Below are 20366 nucleotides of genomic sequence, written 5' to 3'. Positions count from 1 at the left end.
AATTGAATTCGGTGGCGTTACCTTTCCTCCTTCGGGACCAGGGGGACCAGCTCCACCTCTAAGGCCTGGGGATCCTGCCAATCCAGGAGGCCCACGTTCCCCAGGGGCACCAGCGTCACCCTGTGATGGGAAAATGTATATCCATATGAGAAAATGCAATGCTAAAAGTAAAACAAAAACACCTTAAATTGTATCATTTTGAAGCCAGACACTGCGCATCTAAATTTTAAAGAACTTGGAAATTTTTATACTTATGAACAACATTTGATCAACTAAACAGAAACTTAAAACAATCCAGACAAGAAAAGTGGGGTATTTTATCTGTCTGAGTTGTCACAGAAACATACTTTTTATTATTATTATTATTTTATTCACAAAGAAAAATTTTTAAATGTTTCTACCGAAACTGTTTTCCTACATAGAATCAATGCATTGGTAATTGTTTCTATTTGAAATTTCAAGCTGTGCTTGATTCTATAATTCTTAGTAAGATCAGAAAATTGAATCTTCCGGTACTGTATTGAAATATCTTGAATTTCTCTAGGTGGATTCACCAAACATTCACAATGTTGCCCTTCTAAAGAAAGTATCTTGGCTTGCTATACTAAAAATGTGTCACTAATCAATTGTTCTATAACACACTGAAGAAGTTAGAGAATAAACTGAAATCTTACCTTCCCTCCTGGAGTTCCAGGTGCACCAGAATCACCCTTTGGACCCTAGGAAATTGGCATTATATGATTAGAATGCATGTTATGTAAATATAAACAAAATACACATTTGACTTGCTTGCATTTTGTATAATTTTTCAAATATTGAAACTATGTAGTCTTTATTTTAGTTCCTTTATTTTATAGTGACATTCAAACTTTACATAGTATTTACCTTACAAATAATTTGTCTTTGTTTTGATAATGAATATTTCAAAATTAAATGTTAAAACTTGGATAGCATGCCATGAGAAAACACAAAATTTAATAATTGATAAATGATTACCAAACATTGTTTTGTTTTTTGAGTTTTCAAAAATGAAATGGAACTTACTGGTTCACCGGGTTTTCCGTTTTCTCCTGGAGGACCACTTGTACCAGGCAAACCCTACAATGAATCAGATTTCTATTATTTAATCACTTCAAACATGGAGGATAGCTTCTTATATGTAAACATGCTTCTGCAAAGTATTTAGAAAGTAGTTGGAGTGGTCTTTCTAGGAAAGAAAATTTGTGCCACTCAAAATCCAATGATAAAGATGTGATCATCAGATCTTACAAACCCAAGTTCATCTCCTCATTCTTTCTATTGCTACATATAAAAATGTATTGATTAGTATGTCAAGATGAGTTAAGTACATGGATTTATATTATAATTAAACCTAAGTGTTAGTGTACAGAATTATATGAGTTTAATTCTTGTTAGTAATTTGCTAATGTGCTCCAGATTAGACATGGAAGATGCGCCTATCCTGACATTTTATTTCAAGATAAAAGGCAGACCCCAAAAGTAAGTTACAGATAAATTATAATCTACTAGAAACACAAAAAATAATTGAACAGGCAGGTATGCAATGATATTTAAATAACATGTACTCACTTGTAATCCTTGTGGACCAGGGGGTCCTGTGTCTCCTTTGTCACCACCTGGCCCCTATGTGAAAAAATATGACATGCTCCATTATAAAATGTCTTTTCATATGCAGTCCACACAGTTCCCATTTCAGCAGGCCCATTGCTTAATTTGAAAATGGGTGATGTGAAAGGGAAGGGTCTAGACACAAAGCAGATATGTATGATATGAATTTTATGTAATGTCAGCAATTAGCTAGCTAACTAAATATGCAAGTTTTGTACTTGCTTTGGTGAACTCCAATGACCTAGTGTCAGAGGTTAGACAATTTCTGAAGCCCTCCCCCGTTCCACCTCCACTTCACTTCCCTCTCCAATTTATGTGAGTAATAAACTTACAGTAGGTCCTGGAGGCCCCTGAGGTCCAGTTTCTCCACCTTTTCCAGGTGGCCCCTGAAAACAACAACAGTTAGGGCAGCCAAGACGATGAGGTAACAGAAGTCATAAGGTTTGAGAAACAGGCATCTATTAGAAGGCTGGAAATAAACTGATGGACGCTATTTACCTGCGGTCCGGGTCCTCCAGGGCTACCGCGTTCTCCATTCTTGCCAGGAGCACCCTATTGAAGAAGTAGTCAGTTTTTATGAATCTTCAAAAGGAAGTCATTAGTCATGTTTCTCTCTCTCATTTTGACCTGCCTCCCTCCCATACACATACCTATATAACCATTATCAATTAGATTTCTACTTTCCTCCTGACATGCTACTTGATTTTCATATACTCCTCTATGTCCTGAGGAGGAGATTGAGTATTGACTTATCTCTGCACTCTCATATAGAAAGTAGAAGGTTAGCTGTCAAATATTTATTGAAGAAATTAGTGAAGGAACTCACGTCATTTCCTTTAGGACCAGGGAAACCCATGACACCAGGCTGACCTCGGGCACCAGATGGCCCTGGAGGACCAGGTCGACCAGTTTCTCCTTGACTTCCCTAATAAGAAAAAAAAATCACATTAATAAAGATTTGTTTAAAACTATGATCAAAATATATACTCTATATATTCAAGGCTTGGCCAACATAAACATTCCATTTTTACTGGATCAGTACAATGAGCTGATAAGAATGTACGTACGGGAGGCCCTGGTTTCCCATCGCTGCCTGGTCCTCCTGGGCTTCCGGGCATACCCTGAATTAAAGAAGTCAGTTGTCAAATGATTTAAAATGAAACTTTAAAAATTATGACATACAATTAGTACAATTTTGATATTTTCACTTATATACAGATGTACACATTCGTTTTCTGTCTATAAAGCATCTCAGACAAACATTCTATTTTCTGTTCTTCCTTGGTCCATACTGATCTCACTCTCTTTAAAGTAATTTTGTTTTGTTTTGTGTTTTGAGCCTTACAAAAGGTAGAGTCTGGTTGACTTAAGTTGTGTTTGATGCAACTTCATTTGCCTTGTCTATGTTTTCACTAAATTAAAAGTCTCATTCAAACAAATGTCTGTCTGTACCCTCATTCCTGGACCACCAGGGACACCATCTCTGCCAGGTTCGCCGCCTGCTCCTCTGGGCCCTGCGGGGCCTGGAGGGCCACGCTCTCCACCAGCACCCTAAGTAGGGAAATAAACAAAATTATATTGCAAATATTTTTCACTGACCCAGACATCAACAGTTAGGCCTCCTGGAGTTGGTGCAGTGCTGACATTCTCCATATAAAATCATAGTTATCTAAGATTTGATTGCCACATTAAAATTTTTTTGAAACAAATATGATAAACATCACATGTTTAAGAAACAACATTTAGTGGGTTTAACAATATTTTGGGGAGCATCTAAAGTCAAATATCTTTGGTGATATGAAATAATATTTGTGTATAACTATAGAGTTTTCAAAGAAAGTTCAGAAATTTTAGTTTATCTTACTTGCAATGGTGCTGAGATAAATGACTCTGAAATGGTAGGGAAGTTAAAGGATTTTCATAGAGTGTAAGTGACTTTGCTTTAGTTACAAAGCCAGAAAAGTGACTCAGCAGGCTGGCAGTATTGCTTTGGATAACAGGATTTTTTTGAAACCCCAATACATTTCTTGCAGATATTTAGGTGTTCATTACTGGGAGAGTGTACAGAAGAAATAGCTATAGTGTAGTGCCAACATTTAGAAAAACAAAAACTAAAGTTATCCACCTTTTCTCCTGGGGCGCCACTTGGTCCAGCAGGTCCTCGGAATCCAGGGGGACCCTGGCAATAATGAAAGACAAATACTTAGCCTCAAGGATTAAAACATTTTTATAATTCTTGAGTGGTAAAAAGCTTCCTGTTAGGAAATGCTTTAAACAATGTTTGGGAGTGGGTAATCAATTTAAGAAAATAATAGCTCCCTCACCCTGCAGGTGAAGTTTCATTCCAATAATAGCATTGTTACTTTTCTTTCAGATGCCTCATGGAAAACATACCCTTTCTCCTGCGGCTCCTGGAAGTCCATTGGCACCAGGTTCCCCAGGTGATCCATCTTTACCGTCTTCGCCCTTAGCTCCTGGAATACCTGGAGTCCCACCTTCACCCTAAAGACATGGGGGCAAATGAAATTGACTGCTTTAGTAACATTTTTTTTACCTATTTACTTACTAATTATGTTGCATTTTTTTTCTAACAAATAACTGAATCTATTGTGGTAATACTTACACGTTCACCACGTGGTCCTGGCTCTCCTTTGGCACCATTTTTACCAGGCTCACCCTAACGTAAAAGAAAATTTTGGTTTAAGAACAGGGAGGATTAAAAAAAATAGGGAGGATTTAACTAACAAACCATCACCAGAAACTTATAATTCAGTTGTAAGACTAGAATAAACTAATATAAGTCCAACTGAATGAGAGCAAAAATATGGCTATAAGTATTTGTGTTGCAGGAATTAAGCTTCACCTTTCAGATAAAGAAGGAACAAAAGAGAGAGACAACTTACTGCACCACCTCGAAGTCCAGGAGCACCATTAGCACCAGGTGGTCCTGGAGGACCCCGGGCTCCCATCAATCCAGGAGCTCCAGGAATGCCAGCAGGACCCTGAAAACAACCCAAGGAAACAAATATTAGGCAAGCAAACTTCCTTTTCTAAACATCTCACTTAAGTACCACAAATCTATTGCATGCAAAATGTAAAGAAAACCAATAATGTGTATGTGAATGAGAAAAGGGGGAGATGTGAGGGCAGCTTACCATTTCACCTTTGCCACCAGGACTACCGCTACTTCCAGGAGGGCCCTGAGGGGGAGGAAGAAAACCACGTGATATTAATGCAAATGGTGTGTGTATATTTTAAAATAATTTGTTTGTAAAATAAATTTTGGGGTGAGTTAGTTATGGTTTGTAGAGGTTAGGTGATTCCTCCAACCATAGCAGGACATTATGAAATGCAAGGCATTCATTATCTTGAAATGCAAGACTCATCATTATCTAAATAAATTAGAAATAATATGTGGATGATCTAAGTTATTAAAGAACAAATAAATAGAAGAGGTTTTCAGTATAGTTTCTTATCCGAATTTTTCTGATTGGTGATTAGTTCAAGGAGCATTGTTCAAAGTAGATAAATGTCCTATCCATCCTCCACTTTATTCTGGGTCATAAAAACATAAAATTCATAAGTTCTACAATAACGCAACCCTCAACAACTACCATTGTGCTACTAATGAAATTAGTATGTATCCTAATAGTATTACTGAAAGGCACTTAGCAGCATTTTATTTTTCAAAGAAGCAATTTCAGTTGATAACGATATTGAAACATGCTTTCATGGGATACAGGTAGCAGCACCCTCCTGCTCGACTGCCATAGTTGCTACTTACTGGAGGACCTGGAGAACCAGCATGTCCCTGAAGTCCAGGTTCTCCTCTTTGTCCGGGGGAGCCAGTGGAACCAGGAGATCCTGCAGGTCCAACTTCACCCTAATAGATAAAACCCTAAGTAGTCAGTTTTCGTTGTCATTTCTAACCACTTAGCTAGTTCACCCTCCAGTCCAGTTTAAACCCATGTCCTAAAGGCCAAGGTAGTATGGCTCTGCTAAATTAATGATTAATCATTAATCATAAAGTCAGAGAAAAATGGTGACTGTGTGTATCACTATGTTATCTCTGTTTCCCAGAAAGAGAAGAATCTGGGAAAGGGGAGAAGGCATCAGAAGAGATATCACGATAGTTGAATGCCAGAGATAGGGCTTTAAAGTATGTAAAGATAAATGATATTCATTTGATTGGCTTAGAAAATTTTTGCAAGAAGCAATTCAATGCTTTTCTGTCATCTCCAAGACATCTTTATATTCCTCTATAGAAATAAAAGTTTACCTTAGCACCAGGAGATCCAGGGAATCCTGCACTTCCAGGAGGACCAGGGGGACCCTGAAAAAATTAAATTTCAAGAGCTCTTTATCAAATAAATGAGAAGTAGTGCTATTAATAAATAATAAACAAGTGCACATAAAGTTAAGAAGATACTTATGGAGATAAAAATAATATTCAGCATTCATGGATAAACATTACAAGGAGAAAAATCTGGTAAAATGAGAAAAGAGTGACATTTAAAATTAGAAATTCTGGATTTCTCTCTTATCCTGCCATGAATTTTGTGACTTAATATAGATTACTTATCCTTGAGCTTTCGTACTCTAGTTTACAGAATGGCAGGAACATCTTCTATAACCTATTTTGTAGAGCTGTATGAATTGTCATGTCAAATGTTGGATGTTAACTAACATTATTTGCCACATACCAATGTTAGCCAATTGTCAAATAGCATAATGAGCATCAGAACATAAATTTTATTTATAGGCTTGGTGGCAGTTTGAATCAGAGGTTTATGTACAATGTTGGGTATTGGGTCTGCAATAATTTTTTGTTTTTAATGCAAAAATAGTCAACATAATAATATATGTATTACATATATCAATATATAACATACATTACAAAATAATCCACAACCCATAATCTCTTATTTCGTTGGAATAAATCAGAATTAGATGAAAAGTTACTTACTGGTTGACCATCACTACCTCGAGCACCATCATTACCACGAGAACCCTATAAAAGAAAAGTTTGTCTCAAATATATAATTCTGAATGGCTGGTCACAAGTAATACTTTTGACAACATTTCTGACTCAATCAAGTGGAATTTCTTTCAATACTGAAATCTGGTCAATGATTCTACATTTTACAGCCAAATGGTTAACATTGTGCTATAGACAGCAATGACCATATGTAGACCTGTCATTGGGTTCAAATGATGACAAAATTGATACAAAAATATCTCCCACAGGAGATCAGTATAAAACATTCATTTCATTGTAACTATAGCCCAGATTTTGCGGAGGTGAGTTTGAGCATAATTTTGTAGAAAAGACATTCATGTGCAGATTTTCACAGCCTGAAAACCTGTCTGTCACTTTGGGTTGTCATTGTACAACGTTGATAACAACACTTACTGCTGCTCCAGGGAGTCCGGGCCGTCCTCTTTCACCAGGAGCTCCTCTTGGACCCTACAGAATACAATTGAAAATATACTCTTACTTTAATTTAAATTTGATATGTGTGAGAACTGTTGGGGAGGGGAGAGGGAGCAAGGCCAGTTTGGGATTAGACTGAGGTTAGTAGTACAAATGAAACTTGCACAATAAGAAATATAATTACCATGGGTCCAGGAGCTCCATTGTCACCTGGAAGACCATTTTCACCCTAGATACATATAAAATATGTCACTATTTTATGTAACAGGAAGAGAATTTTATAGTTTTTAAACATAGGATATTATAAAGAATACCATGAAAATAAGAAAATGTTAGTTTTTTAATAATATTCCAATTTCTGTAGCATTTTGTTTATCAAACATCTCAATTTCTGTATTTTAAAAACTTGATGTCTAAACAGAAGTAATGGATGAGTTACACTGGGATGCCCAACCATTTCTGATCTGGAGTCTTTAAAGTATCATGGATCCTTTAACAGAACATTAGCTTCCAATATATAAAATACAGGTATATTTCAGAAGAAGTTAAGTCCTACAACATGAATCTTAAATATAGCTTGAAAATGTAAAAGAATTTAATATGAAAATGTAATTCTGTTGTGATTTACCTTTAATCCAGGAGCACCTGGTTCACCCTTTTCTCCATTTCGTCCATCAAAGCCCTATTATAAAAAATTGTAAAAATATTAAGATCTGTTAATAACACAGAATGGTTAGTAGACTTTACAGTGAATTTTCATAGTTAGCTTTTATTCATAGTACTATTTGCAATAACTTAAATAACTTAAACTCTTTTAAGTGGGTCAGGGACATTTCCTATTGATTTTTCAGCAAAAAATCTGAACTAATTAGAAAGTGCAATTTAATTTGATAAAAAAGTTATCTTAATTGCAGAGTAGGAACATGAATTTTATAAATTTTATTTCTATTAAGTTGATAGATTTTGAACTCAATTGGTTGGATCTACTTATTAGTCTTCATAGAATGAAAGTTATTTAATTCAATTCATAAATCATATTAACTAAATAACATGTAAGTAATAATATGTTTTCATAATTTTCTGATAGTGACATAAGAAAGTTAAATTTTTCACAAGCCTTTCAGATGCTTAAAATCAGGTTGTTTATTTTGCATAAAATCACTAGTTTGGCCAACAACGTTGATAGTTTTTTTTTTTTTTTTAAATAATCTAATTGGTTGTCAGAATCAACCTTTTTTGGCACATAATTGTCCAATAAAATTAGTTAAGCAAGAGAACAGAGCAAAATGGACCAACTTTAGGTAATTCAGAAACTCTACTTACTCTGTGCCCTTTCATGCCAGGGAATCCAGGCATCCCAGCTGGACCTTTTGCACCCTAAATATAATTAATAGAAAAGATATTAATGGACCTTCAAATAGAATCATGATCTAGTAATAAAATCTTTCATTTTTTGTTTAATTTAATTATCTAGTAATTTTCAAGCTAAGATAACTGTGATCACTCCAAGTAATTTGTTAGATGCTGAAAACTTACTGCTGGTCCAGGCAATCCACGTTCTCCAGTTCGTCCGGGTCTACCTGATTCTCCCTAGGTGGAGAAATAAAGAATATATAGGTACTTGTATTTAAGAGGATACAATATAACCAATGTTCAAACATGAATTTGCATTTTTCACACCATGGTTGGACTAAATGTATATTTATGAGATTAGCTTTCTTAGTAAAAGGAATGGGGAGAGCTTTTCCCACCTCAATATAAACTTAAAAAGAGCTTATGCAGACTCCTCTCATCACTGAAATATGATCCTTTCTTTACCAAGAGAGGTATTTGAACATTAAATGGGAAAGAAAGAATAGCGTAATAGTAATGGTGTGAAAAAAGTATTCACGTTTATAAAGTACTGATATCAATGTCTTCATTACAAAAAAAAAAAGGAGAAGGCACTTACTCCTCCTCCAGTTAAATGATATATTCAATGGATGATTATTCTTGACAATCAATAAGCATATTTTTGGGTTTTATTAGTTTGGAATGCAACAAATGGTATACATTGCTATATGAATGTATACTGTATAGATGTTTATAGATTAGCAGGAAATAAAATATTGTTAAGACAATCATTTTTTTGAATAACTTTGTTTTCCCCTGGATTCTGGCATAAGCAGATATTATTTTTAATAATCCAAATTAAAATTTGCTGTAGCTCCATTCAATCCTTAAAACTTACATCTTTTCCAGCAGGACCAGATGGACCCATAGCACCAGGAGGTCCTGGAGGGCCCTGAAATAAAGAAAATAAAGGCCAAACATATTTGTACATGTTTCTCTTTTTATTTATTATTATACATTATATATATCCCTGGAAGGAATCTCTTTTAGAAAATGCTTTTAGTGATTCTCAACATGAAAATGATACTTGCTGAGTTATTATTAGGCTTCTATTATATCTCCTTTTTACTGTTTACTAATTTACTTTTAATAAAAATTAAAAGCATCATGTACCTATATTTTATACTGCACACAAATATTTGTAAATCCAAATGTACCTGTACATTGTTTAAGATGTTAAATATATCCAAATATAAATTATTTCTAAATATTTTGAAATGTATTACAATAACCCCATCTTACTTGGTTATTTACATAGAATATCCTTCTGGAGTACTCTGTTGGATTATGCTATGTCTATTATAAAAGTTTATTATATGTACTATATATATATAGTAGAAAGAGAGAGAGAGAGTAGACACATGGTTACAGGAAAATGAAATGTGTATTTAATTGACATAGAATTTGTATCAACTCTGGGAAGTGGACTATTGTGATTAACCAGAGAATTCCTTAATTAAGTAGTATCTCTAAAATATCTAAGCCATTAAAAGAGTCCAAAAGATCTTTGAAATCTGTTCAAGTGTCACAAAATTCTATTTACTATTTATAGATTTAAGTATAAATTCAAACTACACTCTGTACAGGTCCAGGCCTGTTTTAGAAAATAAAGATAGTTTCTATATAGAATTGTCAATTTATTAAATAAAGATTTAATTGTTACTTACTGCAGGACCAGCTTGCCCAGGTTCACCAGGGGGACCTTGGTATCCTGGAGAACCCTAGTGAATAAGAATAAATGTTTTTCAAAGTGGAAAATATTCATATGATTCATTTATATCTTCACAATAAGAAATTGGGATATGTGAATATAGTCAGAAAATTTTATACCAATTAGTAAAGGCGAGACCATTTTTTTCTTCAGGTCAGAATAATGTTAATGTACTCCATTTCATTCCACTGAAACTAATTCTTTTTTAACTCAAAGCCATATTACATGCAAATTAATTTTACCAAGATTTTAATTATCAGTAGTTTCTGGTAGAAAGGAATTACATTTGAATTTCAACATCTTTGAAAGAACTAAACTACTAAGATCTCCATTAACTTGATGTGCATATCCATGCAGAAGAAAGCACCAAAAATGATTATACTTACAGGGGAGCCAGGATGGCCAGCTGTACCAGGGGGACCAGGAGGGCCTGGGGGACCCTGGAATATAAGTTGAATGATAAACACAAAATGAATAAATGTGAAATACAATTTACCCATGCATCAATGAGGTGACTGTTTCAGAAATGATGTTCACATCTTTTAAGGTGTGAACAACTATTTCTCATTATTTGAGAACTATTTGTAAATATGATTATTTTATGATATCTGCAATTAAGATCTCTCCAAGAAAGGAAATTCTTTCAGAATTAATAAAAATCACTGATGAATGTTATAAAGTATGGACCTGAATCCCTAAAGAAGAGAATTCACACACTCATAATATTCTATAATTTTACAAAAGGGAATTTTTGAATGGAATTCAGAATCTGGAAAAATTAGTACCAAATACTACAGGAATACTCTCAATATTAGGATGATATTGCACTGGTGAGGAACCAGTTTCTTGCCTGGCAGCCAAATTCACAGTAAAAAATGTGTATTTATGGACATACTAGAATCTTAAGGTCAAAATTTCTAAAATAATGGTATAAATTAACACAAAATTCATCATTGTATTGATATACATATCACAGAGTTATATTGGCATAGATATTTAGATGTCCACATGGGAATCATCATGCATGGGGTAATTCATTTTTCATCATCTAGAAATAGGGATAAAACCTGCTGTTTGTAGCATGCTGTTTCTAAACACTGATCGTTAACTTTAAAAAAAAACACACTTTTTAATTATATTTATCTCATATACATCTTTCTGGAATGTCAATAAGTGGTAACTTCATTTATGTCTTTTTTTAAGTAAAAAGTGTACATGTGATTAAAAGATAGGATTCATAACATAATGTAGCTAAGAGTCCTTGGTTACATAAGTTAATACAATTCTCCTCTGGCTTTGAAAGGTGCAGAAATATCACAGTCCTTAACATTGCAGAGATTTTTAAGATTGTCTTTTTATAATTTACTTCATACGAATCATAAAGGTCTTTCCCTAACAGGTCATTTGGATCTATTGGCCAAAATATTGTCCTCTTTATTCTGTGAAGAAACAAATATGAGGTGTAACCATCTGGGTAGCAATTATCCAGAATTCCAGAAAAATCTAGTGCCAGCCTTCATGTACATTTATGTACCTGCTATATGTAATGAAATTACTATGCCTAACCTTCCTGATTATTGCTTCACATGAGTTGTTCCACTAACAAGGGTCGTTTACATGGGACACCATTTGCAGGTGCTTGGGTTTCAATGGTTTTTGTTTTCTTCTATCAAAGCTCTAAGTCATTCATGTTGAGGGAAGTCCTTCAAGTATAAGGCAAAAAGCTATTATTAAAGTAGATCAACTTGATGAATCAATGAATTCTGGAAATATTTAAGTTTGACTGGAGAATTGAAGGCGAGATGGATGTGACATTGGATATTTAGCCTTTGATGTGTCATCCAGAAAGCAGCATGTAATGAATAAAATGATATAAAAGGAAGATTTTGAACAATGTAGGCAAGAATAAAGAAGAGTAGAAGTGGAAATAATGAAATTTGATGATAATTAGAGCATAAGACCTTACATGAGCATAGGACCTAAGCGTGAAGGCAGGTGGGCTCCTGACAGGTGGTTGTTGTAGGAAGGAGTGGCAGTACTGGCAGAATGTGAGAGGTGGTGGGGAAGAAGAAATGAATTTAGGGTAAGAAGGAGGTGATAATGCTGCTATTTTCTTCCACCGTCTTAACACAGATTAAACTATTTTATACAATTCCATAAAAATACTGTATTCCTAGAACAGCCATTCAAGATTCAACAAACTAAAATGTTAAATAATGCTCTAAAATGCTAAGAAACATTTGTACATACAGCTGGCCCAGGAAAGCCACCGAGTCCTCCAACTCCAGCCTTGACATCATATGAATCAAACTGGGGAGAATAGTTCTGTAGCAAAAAATGGATATATATGATTATTTTAATATAGAAATCATAATTCCCTTTAAAAACATTTAGAATTCCATAGATAGAAGTTTTCTGCATGCCAGGGGATATAGCATGCATTAATTATCCTGTTTATTCTCTCTATAGCTTTAGATATTAGATATCTTACAGAAATGCTTCCTTGTGTAATACACTAATCTTTCAACTGTGTGCAATTTTAATCTCCTTATTTTTTTCTGTATGCTCTTATTTAAATGAATATTATTTCTGAGCAATATTTACAACATTACAAAAGTAGGATCAGAGGCTGAGGCTGAAAGAGACTTGAGATAATATACTTCAGTGTTCTCACTATAAACAGAAAAAAGTAGAAGGCAAATTACTTCTCTAAGAATTAATGATAGAAGTAAAACTCATATCCCCTGGCTTCTGATTAATATGAATAAAAGATTAGCCCCAATGTCTAACACCCCCATCGAAAATAGGCAAAACAATAGTAGAAAGGCTTATTTGCTTGTTGGATTTCTTTGGATCTTATTTCAACTGCTAGGTTAGGAGACTGGTCCTATCTGGGTACTAGGATAAAAATGAGTTCAAGTATATCCTTTGCTTCTTGTTAAATTGCTTTTCAGAAATCACTTTTTAACTCATAAAGGTTTGTGTATATATGTATTCTAATTCCATGCAACAGAAATTTTGTTATATCACTTTGGTTATTTGTTTTACGTGCAGTATTATTTGGTTGCCATGCTTCAGAAGGAGCAGGATGTGCTCTGAAGGATTCATTAGCAAGAGCATTTGCATAGTTACGAATAATCCTGCTGATTTGAGGTCAATAGAGATGAGGGTATACAAAGCTCATCAATTGCTTTTTGTGCCAGCTTTGCCATTGTTGCTTGAAGAAGAATAAGGGATAGCTGTAGTACTTCCTAAATTCTGTAGGTTAATTCTTTTGGAAGTTGATAGTTCATCTCTCAAGCAAAGAGTGTATGTGATGGACATGCTGAAAGTTGGAAAGTTGGGCAATTTTGCAAGCATATAGTAAGAGTAGCATTAGCAGTATGAAGAAGAGTGGATACTTACAAACCACTAAGAATAGTGCCTCTCGCATATAAGCACTAAATAAGGATTTGTTAAATACATAAAATCAGAAAACAGATAAAAAGGCCTCATAGTAGTGAGAGGTAATGTAGACTAGAGAAAGAAGATAACTAGGTAGTTTTGTAGGAGGGGATCTTGTTGTGTGTAATGTATTACCTGGCCACCAGTAGGACATGATTCACAGATTCCAGGGGGGCCAGGAGAACCAGGAACCCCTGGTTGTCCTGGAATACCGGGGTCACCATTTCTTCCAGGGATACCAGGAGGGCCCTAAAAACAACACATCCAAGGTAAAAATAAATAAAATGGTGAAAAATCCTAGTGATTGAAAATCATCATCTGATTATAGCTTCTCAACTTTATAATATTAGAATCAATACAAAAATGATATATATTTTGGAGTATAAGTACATTTTTATCTAAATCAATAAATGATTTAAGTGTAATATATTCTATTCTATATTGACCTATTTTTATTTTTCAAAATAATAATGGAGAAGAAGACATTATACGGAGTTTGGGAAATTGAAATCTTTATAGGTACAAATGACCAGTTTGTCCTTTGGTATCATTATTCAAATATGTGGCTTTAAAGAAAATGTGAGAATTTTGAAAATTCCACATCTCATTAAAGATAGGGGAAGGAAAAACAAACACACTATTCCTGGAATTATCATTAGATTTAATTATATTCAACTGGAAAATGTTAACTTACTGGATCTCCTTTGGGTCCTTGAGGTCCCTGACCATTAGGTGGGCGAGTTGGCTAATAAATGGAAAAGGTACAGGTTAAAAAAGACATCAAAATACTTTTTCTTGAAGTGTGTCTCAATTTGTATGTCTTTCTAACCCAAATTATATCCAAACCTATCTTTGTATCAGAACATTCGCCTTTCACTTGTAGTACCAGCATGGCTATTTGACTTTTGTCAAGACTTTTGTTTCCTTTTAGGCTCCTGTAATACAGGTGCTATTCATGTTTAAATATGAATTTGAAAATATACAATTTTCCTTTAAACTCACAGCTGTTGGAGGCTGTGGGCAAACTGCACAACATTCTCCAAATGGAATTTCTGGGTTGGGGCAGTCTAGTTCCTGATCGTCACATAAGATGTCATCGCAGAGAACAGATCCTGAGTCGCAGACGCATATTTGGCACGGTTCTGGCTTCCAGACATCTCTATCCGCGTAGGACTGACCGAGATGGGAGCATCCTCCTTCTGCAAAATAAGTTGGCTGATGTGAGGTTTCCTTATGTTTTGCTGACATGTGATTTTTGTTATTCTGTCTTGACTATTTACAATAGCCAAAGTAGAGATAGGTGGCAATAATTTTTTTCTTTCATTAGAAAATCGTATTTTTCTACATAATTTGCTAAGCAGTGAGAGACTGCCTAGAATACCAAGTGTGCTTATTAACATCAAATTGGCACACCATGGTCAATTTTCCTTAAGACCAATAGGTATTTTAATTTCACTTAACAGTAAAAATATAATACCAATCTCACACGAGCATTTAAAAATGTATCTGTTAAAGGTGCAACTGAAAATAGGTCTTTGTATCCAATTGCTATTCTCTGCTTTAACAGCAGATGGGAGCATTAAACTAAAAAGGTGATTCTGTCACTGAATCTGAACACTTTTTGGATTTTATTAACCTACTTGAGAAATTCAGGGGAAAACTGAGCTAATCTTGGCAGCACAAAACTCATCCAGATTTTCCTGGGAAAGCTTTAACAGAGTTTATTGTACTTATTGAATGTCACTGCTAGCTCTGTTGAGCATTAGTAGGCCAACACAATATGACATAATATATTGTGTATCTCATGGCTGCAAAATGGTTTCCAAATCACCAAAAAGAAAAAAAAAAGTTTTTAAAACAAATATTGGCAAGAAGTAAGTAAAAAAAAAAAAAAAAAGAGAGAGGGAAAAATATGAATCATGACCATGTGTATTTGTGGCTTAAAATGGTAAAAAAAAAAAATTGCTTCAACCAAAATTTTAGACTTGCTTCCTAATTATATGCAAGGTACTGAAATTTCAGCATCTATTAACAATGAATCAGCCTAGGGATTGCCAAAATAAAACCTGGTCTCAATTCTTAAAGCATTAGCTGTGGGTTGTGGTTAAACAGAACTTTAGTTCTTGAGGATTACTGTGATTCTTTGCCAGTAATTGAGTAAATAAATAATAAGTTTCTAAACATCTGCAAAATTTTTAGGAACAACAAATGATATACTGTTCGCTACTTTTGTACTTTGGTAAGACCGTGCATTTCTATTTTCTCAAAGCCAAGATCTTTAATGTATCTGCTAAAGGAAGCTTGCTTTGGAGTAGGCAAGTATTTTAAAACTACATATTTTGCTGCCTGGCGGTCAAGAGGCCCTTCAGTGCTAGTGAGATTTTTTTCCTTCTGGACAGTATATACAGTCATGAATACCACCTTTTTAAAGTTCTTGTTCCTATATCCTTTGCCCATCTAGAGTAATAATAATTTAGATACATAGTTAAATACTTTGAGTTGAAAGGTTTATTTAGTAAAAGTTCATCAAAAAGGAGAATTTTAAAACCTAAAGACTCTACAGAATCCTGAAATTGTTCCCATTTCCCATTTTCATTTCTGTGTCCAGATACATAGTAATGATCTTGTAATCAAACACATTTGATTGATTCAAGAAGTTTAAAAATCTACTCTTACAATGTGCTACAATTTCACAATTAGTTTCCTTTAAGTTATTATTCTGTGCAAGAGAAAATACAGTTAACAGTATGTTGCCCTGGCAGCTGAGCTCTTACACAGAAGTCTCATGGTCCTTAGTTTAAGTATCTGGTTAAATTTTGGAGAATCATGACAAACTAAGGAAAAGAATATTTGCTTTCAAGAGGAATAAAATGCTCTAGGCAGCCATGTGCAAGATTGAGAAACAGAAAAGAAGATGAGATTCAGAACTAAGTCATCTCCTACTGTTCCTTTCTTCTCTTAGATATCTGTTTTCATAGTAGCTTTGAAAAAAAGACAGTCAAATGTTTTTGCAAAATATTAAATAAAATGTAAATAATCTCAATTGTACTACAGGAAAAAGTAATGTATCTTCCAATTATGTCCTTTATTGTTGTCATTTAAGTCTCCCTGTGCCCATTTTCATTAATTTTAAATTGTACCTCTAGGCCATTTGGTATTTCTATTCCTTACTACAAAGTTCAGCTCTGAAATGAATTTACATGTGATCACAAAAGGAACACATTAGAATAATCTCCTTGCTGGAATCTAAACTATAAGACGTAATAAATCCAGCACGTGACATAATGCACACTCAGCTTCTTTTTCCCTAGCTTTCTATCTTGGAACTTTAGAGAAAGGTAAAAACCAGTAACATAATTTTATATTTTTAGATATGCTTGAATCTTGCTTTTCTGTTATTTTTGTTTCTATTCTCCTAATGTTAAATCATGCTGACTTGAAAGAATCTTATTGCTATGACTAAAAAAAAATGCAAATTATACTTGCCTTCACACCATATTTGGAGTTAAAATAGCATTCCCCAAAGAATCTAATTAAATTGTTAACTTAGCTGAATGACAAGTGAATATATTTTTTTTCTTTTCTTACTGAATTCTTATCTGGGAAATAGGTGTTCTTTCATCTGAAAATATAAAAACCACAAATTTGGTATGTAAATTATATTTTTAAATTATTTTAGAAAGTTGAGTATTTTGTAAGTGTGAGTATTTAGAGTTTATGTTATTTCTGACTGAAATATGTTTGGTTTGGCTTTTAAGGGATACTCTTTGGTAAACACATAATTTTATGAAAAATGTTTCTGTGTACATATTTATAAGAGTATTTTAAAATATGTTACATGAAGTATCTGTAGAGATTATAGAAAGATAATTTCAATTTAAAAATACTATTTTGCATGGACATGGGAGATTCTATTTATTATTGCTCCCATCAGACAAAAAAAAAAAAAAACTTTATGAATCATCATTTCTAGTTGTTTCCTTGTTTTATTTTTTACCAATACATAATTTTTCCTAGTTCCAATTAGAAACATTAAGTTGATTAATATTTTATTCTAACAAGAATAAAATGATTAGTAACTGAAAAATTAAAAGTTCATCTATCTAATCACCAATTGCAATGGATAATATAATCTGGTTAGTGTCAAATTATAAGAACCCAGCAGAAAATATATTCTACTTGCTCTATTACAGTTGGTTTACATCTTTAAATTTTATGCTCTGATAGCCAAGACTTTACATCTTACCTTCCTTATCACTAATTCACTAAGTAATTTCTTCCTGAGAGTAATCTGATGTACCATTGTTAGTAAAACTAGTACCAAGCAGAACTTGTATAGTACCTCCTATGTTCAGGTACTGTTCTGAGTGGTTTGTATGTTTCCTTTGCTAAATGCTCTCAAAGGCCCAAGAGCTGATTATCATAATCAAAATCTGAGATACAGAAACTTCAAATAATTTTTTGAAGGTTACATGATTAGGTTAAAACTACAATGTGAACATATCTCTAAATTTGATACTTTTAACTACTGCATTCTACTCCTTTACTGCTCTTTTAAAAACTGAGTGAGATTGAAGAAACCAACTTCAAAACTCTGTCTCATATGGTTTAATCTAAGAAGGTAAATTTTCCAGAAACAGTTCTCTGCTAAATATCTCCAGTCTGGTCTGAAAACAGACAGGTACCATCTGGAGTTGAATTCTATTGTTTATTTTCTCTTGACCTTATGAAAAAGAGTGGTATCTCCAAGGCCACCCTGATGACATCCAGACCACCAACAGGATAAATGTGTGATCAGACACCCAGCATACGTTTCCCCCTACCCAAAGGTGAAGGATTTTTAACAGCAACAACAATAACAAACATATAAGCCTTCTGTATCCAATGCAAAAAACACATTTAGGACGTCTTACTAACACATTAGTTTTTAGAAAATGTAGTTACTAAATGATTTGCATTAATGAACTTCTAACTTCATTAGAAGTTTTCCTTGAATAAAACTTGACGTTATGAACATGTTTTGCAACTTGAAAAAATATTCCTATCACTTTAATTAACTTGATACGTGTAGACTGTGTTCATCACTTTCTGCACTAAATACTACAGAAAAAAATCTTAGAAAAATATATGCTACTTCACAGAAAATATAAGCTATTGTTCAAGGCAAATGTAAGTTTTAGTAATTTTCAGACCTTTTGTCTTTTATTTTTACATCATTTGGGCATTTAGACTTTTGCTGTCTGTGAATTTTTAATTTTGTTCCTAAGATTACATTCTAAATGGCAGTGTTTGACCTCAGTCGTGGAAAAACAAGGGTTTATTAGTTAATCAGAAAGGAATCCACTTCGGCTGTGTTTTCATTAGGCACAGACAAATTCTAGTGGTTCATGTAACTCCTCAAACTGCAGTTTACAAATGATTCATGTAAGAATAGCTATCTCATTTTTTCCATTGTCATCTTGACATGAAACAGGCAAAGTTTCTCCTTTGGAAACTATGGAATTTTTTACACTATATGGCCCCTTCCCCACTTTTTTCTTTTTTGAGTGTGGAAAACAATGAGACTGAGCTTTTTTTTCCCCCCTAGGGAAATATGTTTTACAAGAAACATTTCTCTGAGATGATTCCAGAAAGCTATTGTAGACCTGGAAACTTTACAAATGTTCCTCTTGTCCAGCAAAAGCAATAACATCTTTCATCTTGAATGTTTAACTCTTAAGCAATCCACTTTAATCACTTCAAGTCAGGGATATCGCTTGATGTTATAAAACAAAGAACTGTGCTGCATAATCTTTGGAACTCTGCTCCAAAGAAGTAATTCACATCAGAAACCATGGAGTTTCGGTAGATGGCACTCTTCTCTGAGTGACAACGCAAGGTCCAACATGGAAATCTGAGTGTGGAACAGGGATTTTCCTGAGGAGTTTATAGTCTCAACCACAATCCTTGTAAACCGACAGCCAATGGCTCTTGATGTTTTAAAAATAAGCCTGAATATAAGACATCAACCTAGAAATGTGAATTAGGTAAAGGACCTTTGATCCCAGTTTTTCCTTCTTTTCCAGAATTGGTCTAGTGGCTTTACTATCTTCTTATATGGTGAGCTGTTTAATTTCAGAACTTAATCAGATATCTCTTTGCTTACAGGCTTTTAGATTATCTGATATTGAATGCTCTGGAGGTAGCAAGGAAATAATGAAGGTATACTAATAAACAAGGCATAATGAATGGGAAACACAGAATGTTGTATCATAGTATTTTATTAACTTACAATTTATATTGTCACAGAACTGATGACAATTTTTGAATCATGAGCTTCTTAGCTTCTTCTTTTAAAAAATAGATTTACCAGTTTAAAGTTAACTATCACATGGACAAATACCTACCCTTTTCCAGCTTTAGAAATGCATGGCTCCTACATTTTCTAGGACAAATATAATTTGTCAGTACCTCCTTTCAATGACAAATAGTTACAAAACCAAGACAACTCAGTACTCTGATTTTAGTGTATGTTTTGTGTTTTCTAATTACCTAAGATTTAACAGAATTTTGGTTCTAGTCTTAATTCCTTCACTTCTTAGTTTTGTAATCTCCAAGCATGTTACATGGCTGACAGAGATATATGAGCAATTGTATCTTCTCTCCTCTTAAAAATACAATTGTTTCTGGTGATTTTGTGCTACTTTTTTTTCAGGTCTGTTCGGTATATTTATAATGGGGGTGGCACAAACCAGAAAACTTGAATGTTCCCTAATG

At 33.9% G+C, this 20366-nt stretch overlaps 1 protein-coding gene across 1 annotated transcript in view; it reads right to left on the bottom strand.

The window, feature by feature from the left end:
- Positions 1–20366, bottom strand: part of COL3A1 (collagen type III alpha 1 chain) — a 37045-nt gene that overhangs the window by 13553 nt on the left and 3126 nt on the right. Inside the window, exons 2-30 of the mRNA XM_003801030.3 lie at positions 14613–14809; positions 14305–14355; positions 13746–13859; positions 12417–12491; positions 10553–10606; positions 10123–10176; positions 9294–9347; positions 8600–8653; positions 8387–8440; positions 7692–7745; positions 7248–7292; positions 7043–7096; positions 6596–6640; positions 5909–5962; positions 5414–5512; positions 4785–4829; positions 4533–4631; positions 4253–4306; positions 4024–4131; positions 3755–3808; positions 3082–3180; positions 2697–2750; positions 2456–2554; positions 2128–2181; positions 1962–2015; positions 1591–1644; positions 1045–1098; positions 675–719; positions 22–120 (exon numbers count right to left, since the gene is read on the bottom strand). Coding sequence (XP_003801078.1) covers positions 22–120; positions 675–719; positions 1045–1098; positions 1591–1644; positions 1962–2015; positions 2128–2181; positions 2456–2554; positions 2697–2750; positions 3082–3180; positions 3755–3808; positions 4024–4131; positions 4253–4306; positions 4533–4631; positions 4785–4829; positions 5414–5512; positions 5909–5962; positions 6596–6640; positions 7043–7096; positions 7248–7292; positions 7692–7745; positions 8387–8440; positions 8600–8653; positions 9294–9347; positions 10123–10176; positions 10553–10606; positions 12417–12491; positions 13746–13859; positions 14305–14355; positions 14613–14809 — 2030 coding nt within the window. The remainder of the gene's footprint in view (positions 1–21; positions 121–674; positions 720–1044; positions 1099–1590; positions 1645–1961; positions 2016–2127; positions 2182–2455; positions 2555–2696; positions 2751–3081; positions 3181–3754; positions 3809–4023; positions 4132–4252; positions 4307–4532; positions 4632–4784; positions 4830–5413; positions 5513–5908; positions 5963–6595; positions 6641–7042; positions 7097–7247; positions 7293–7691; positions 7746–8386; positions 8441–8599; positions 8654–9293; positions 9348–10122; positions 10177–10552; positions 10607–12416; positions 12492–13745; positions 13860–14304; positions 14356–14612; positions 14810–20366) is intronic.

Source organism: Otolemur garnettii, unplaced genomic scaffold (assembly GCF_000181295.1).
Source record: "Otolemur garnettii isolate 467f Iridium unplaced genomic scaffold, OtoGar3 scaffold00195, whole genome shotgun sequence".
Classification (NCBI taxonomy): Eukaryota; Metazoa; Chordata; class Mammalia; order Primates; family Galagidae; genus Otolemur; species Otolemur garnettii.
The sequence above is the reverse complement of the archived record's forward strand: the minus strand, read 5'-3'. Positions and strand labels throughout refer to the sequence as shown.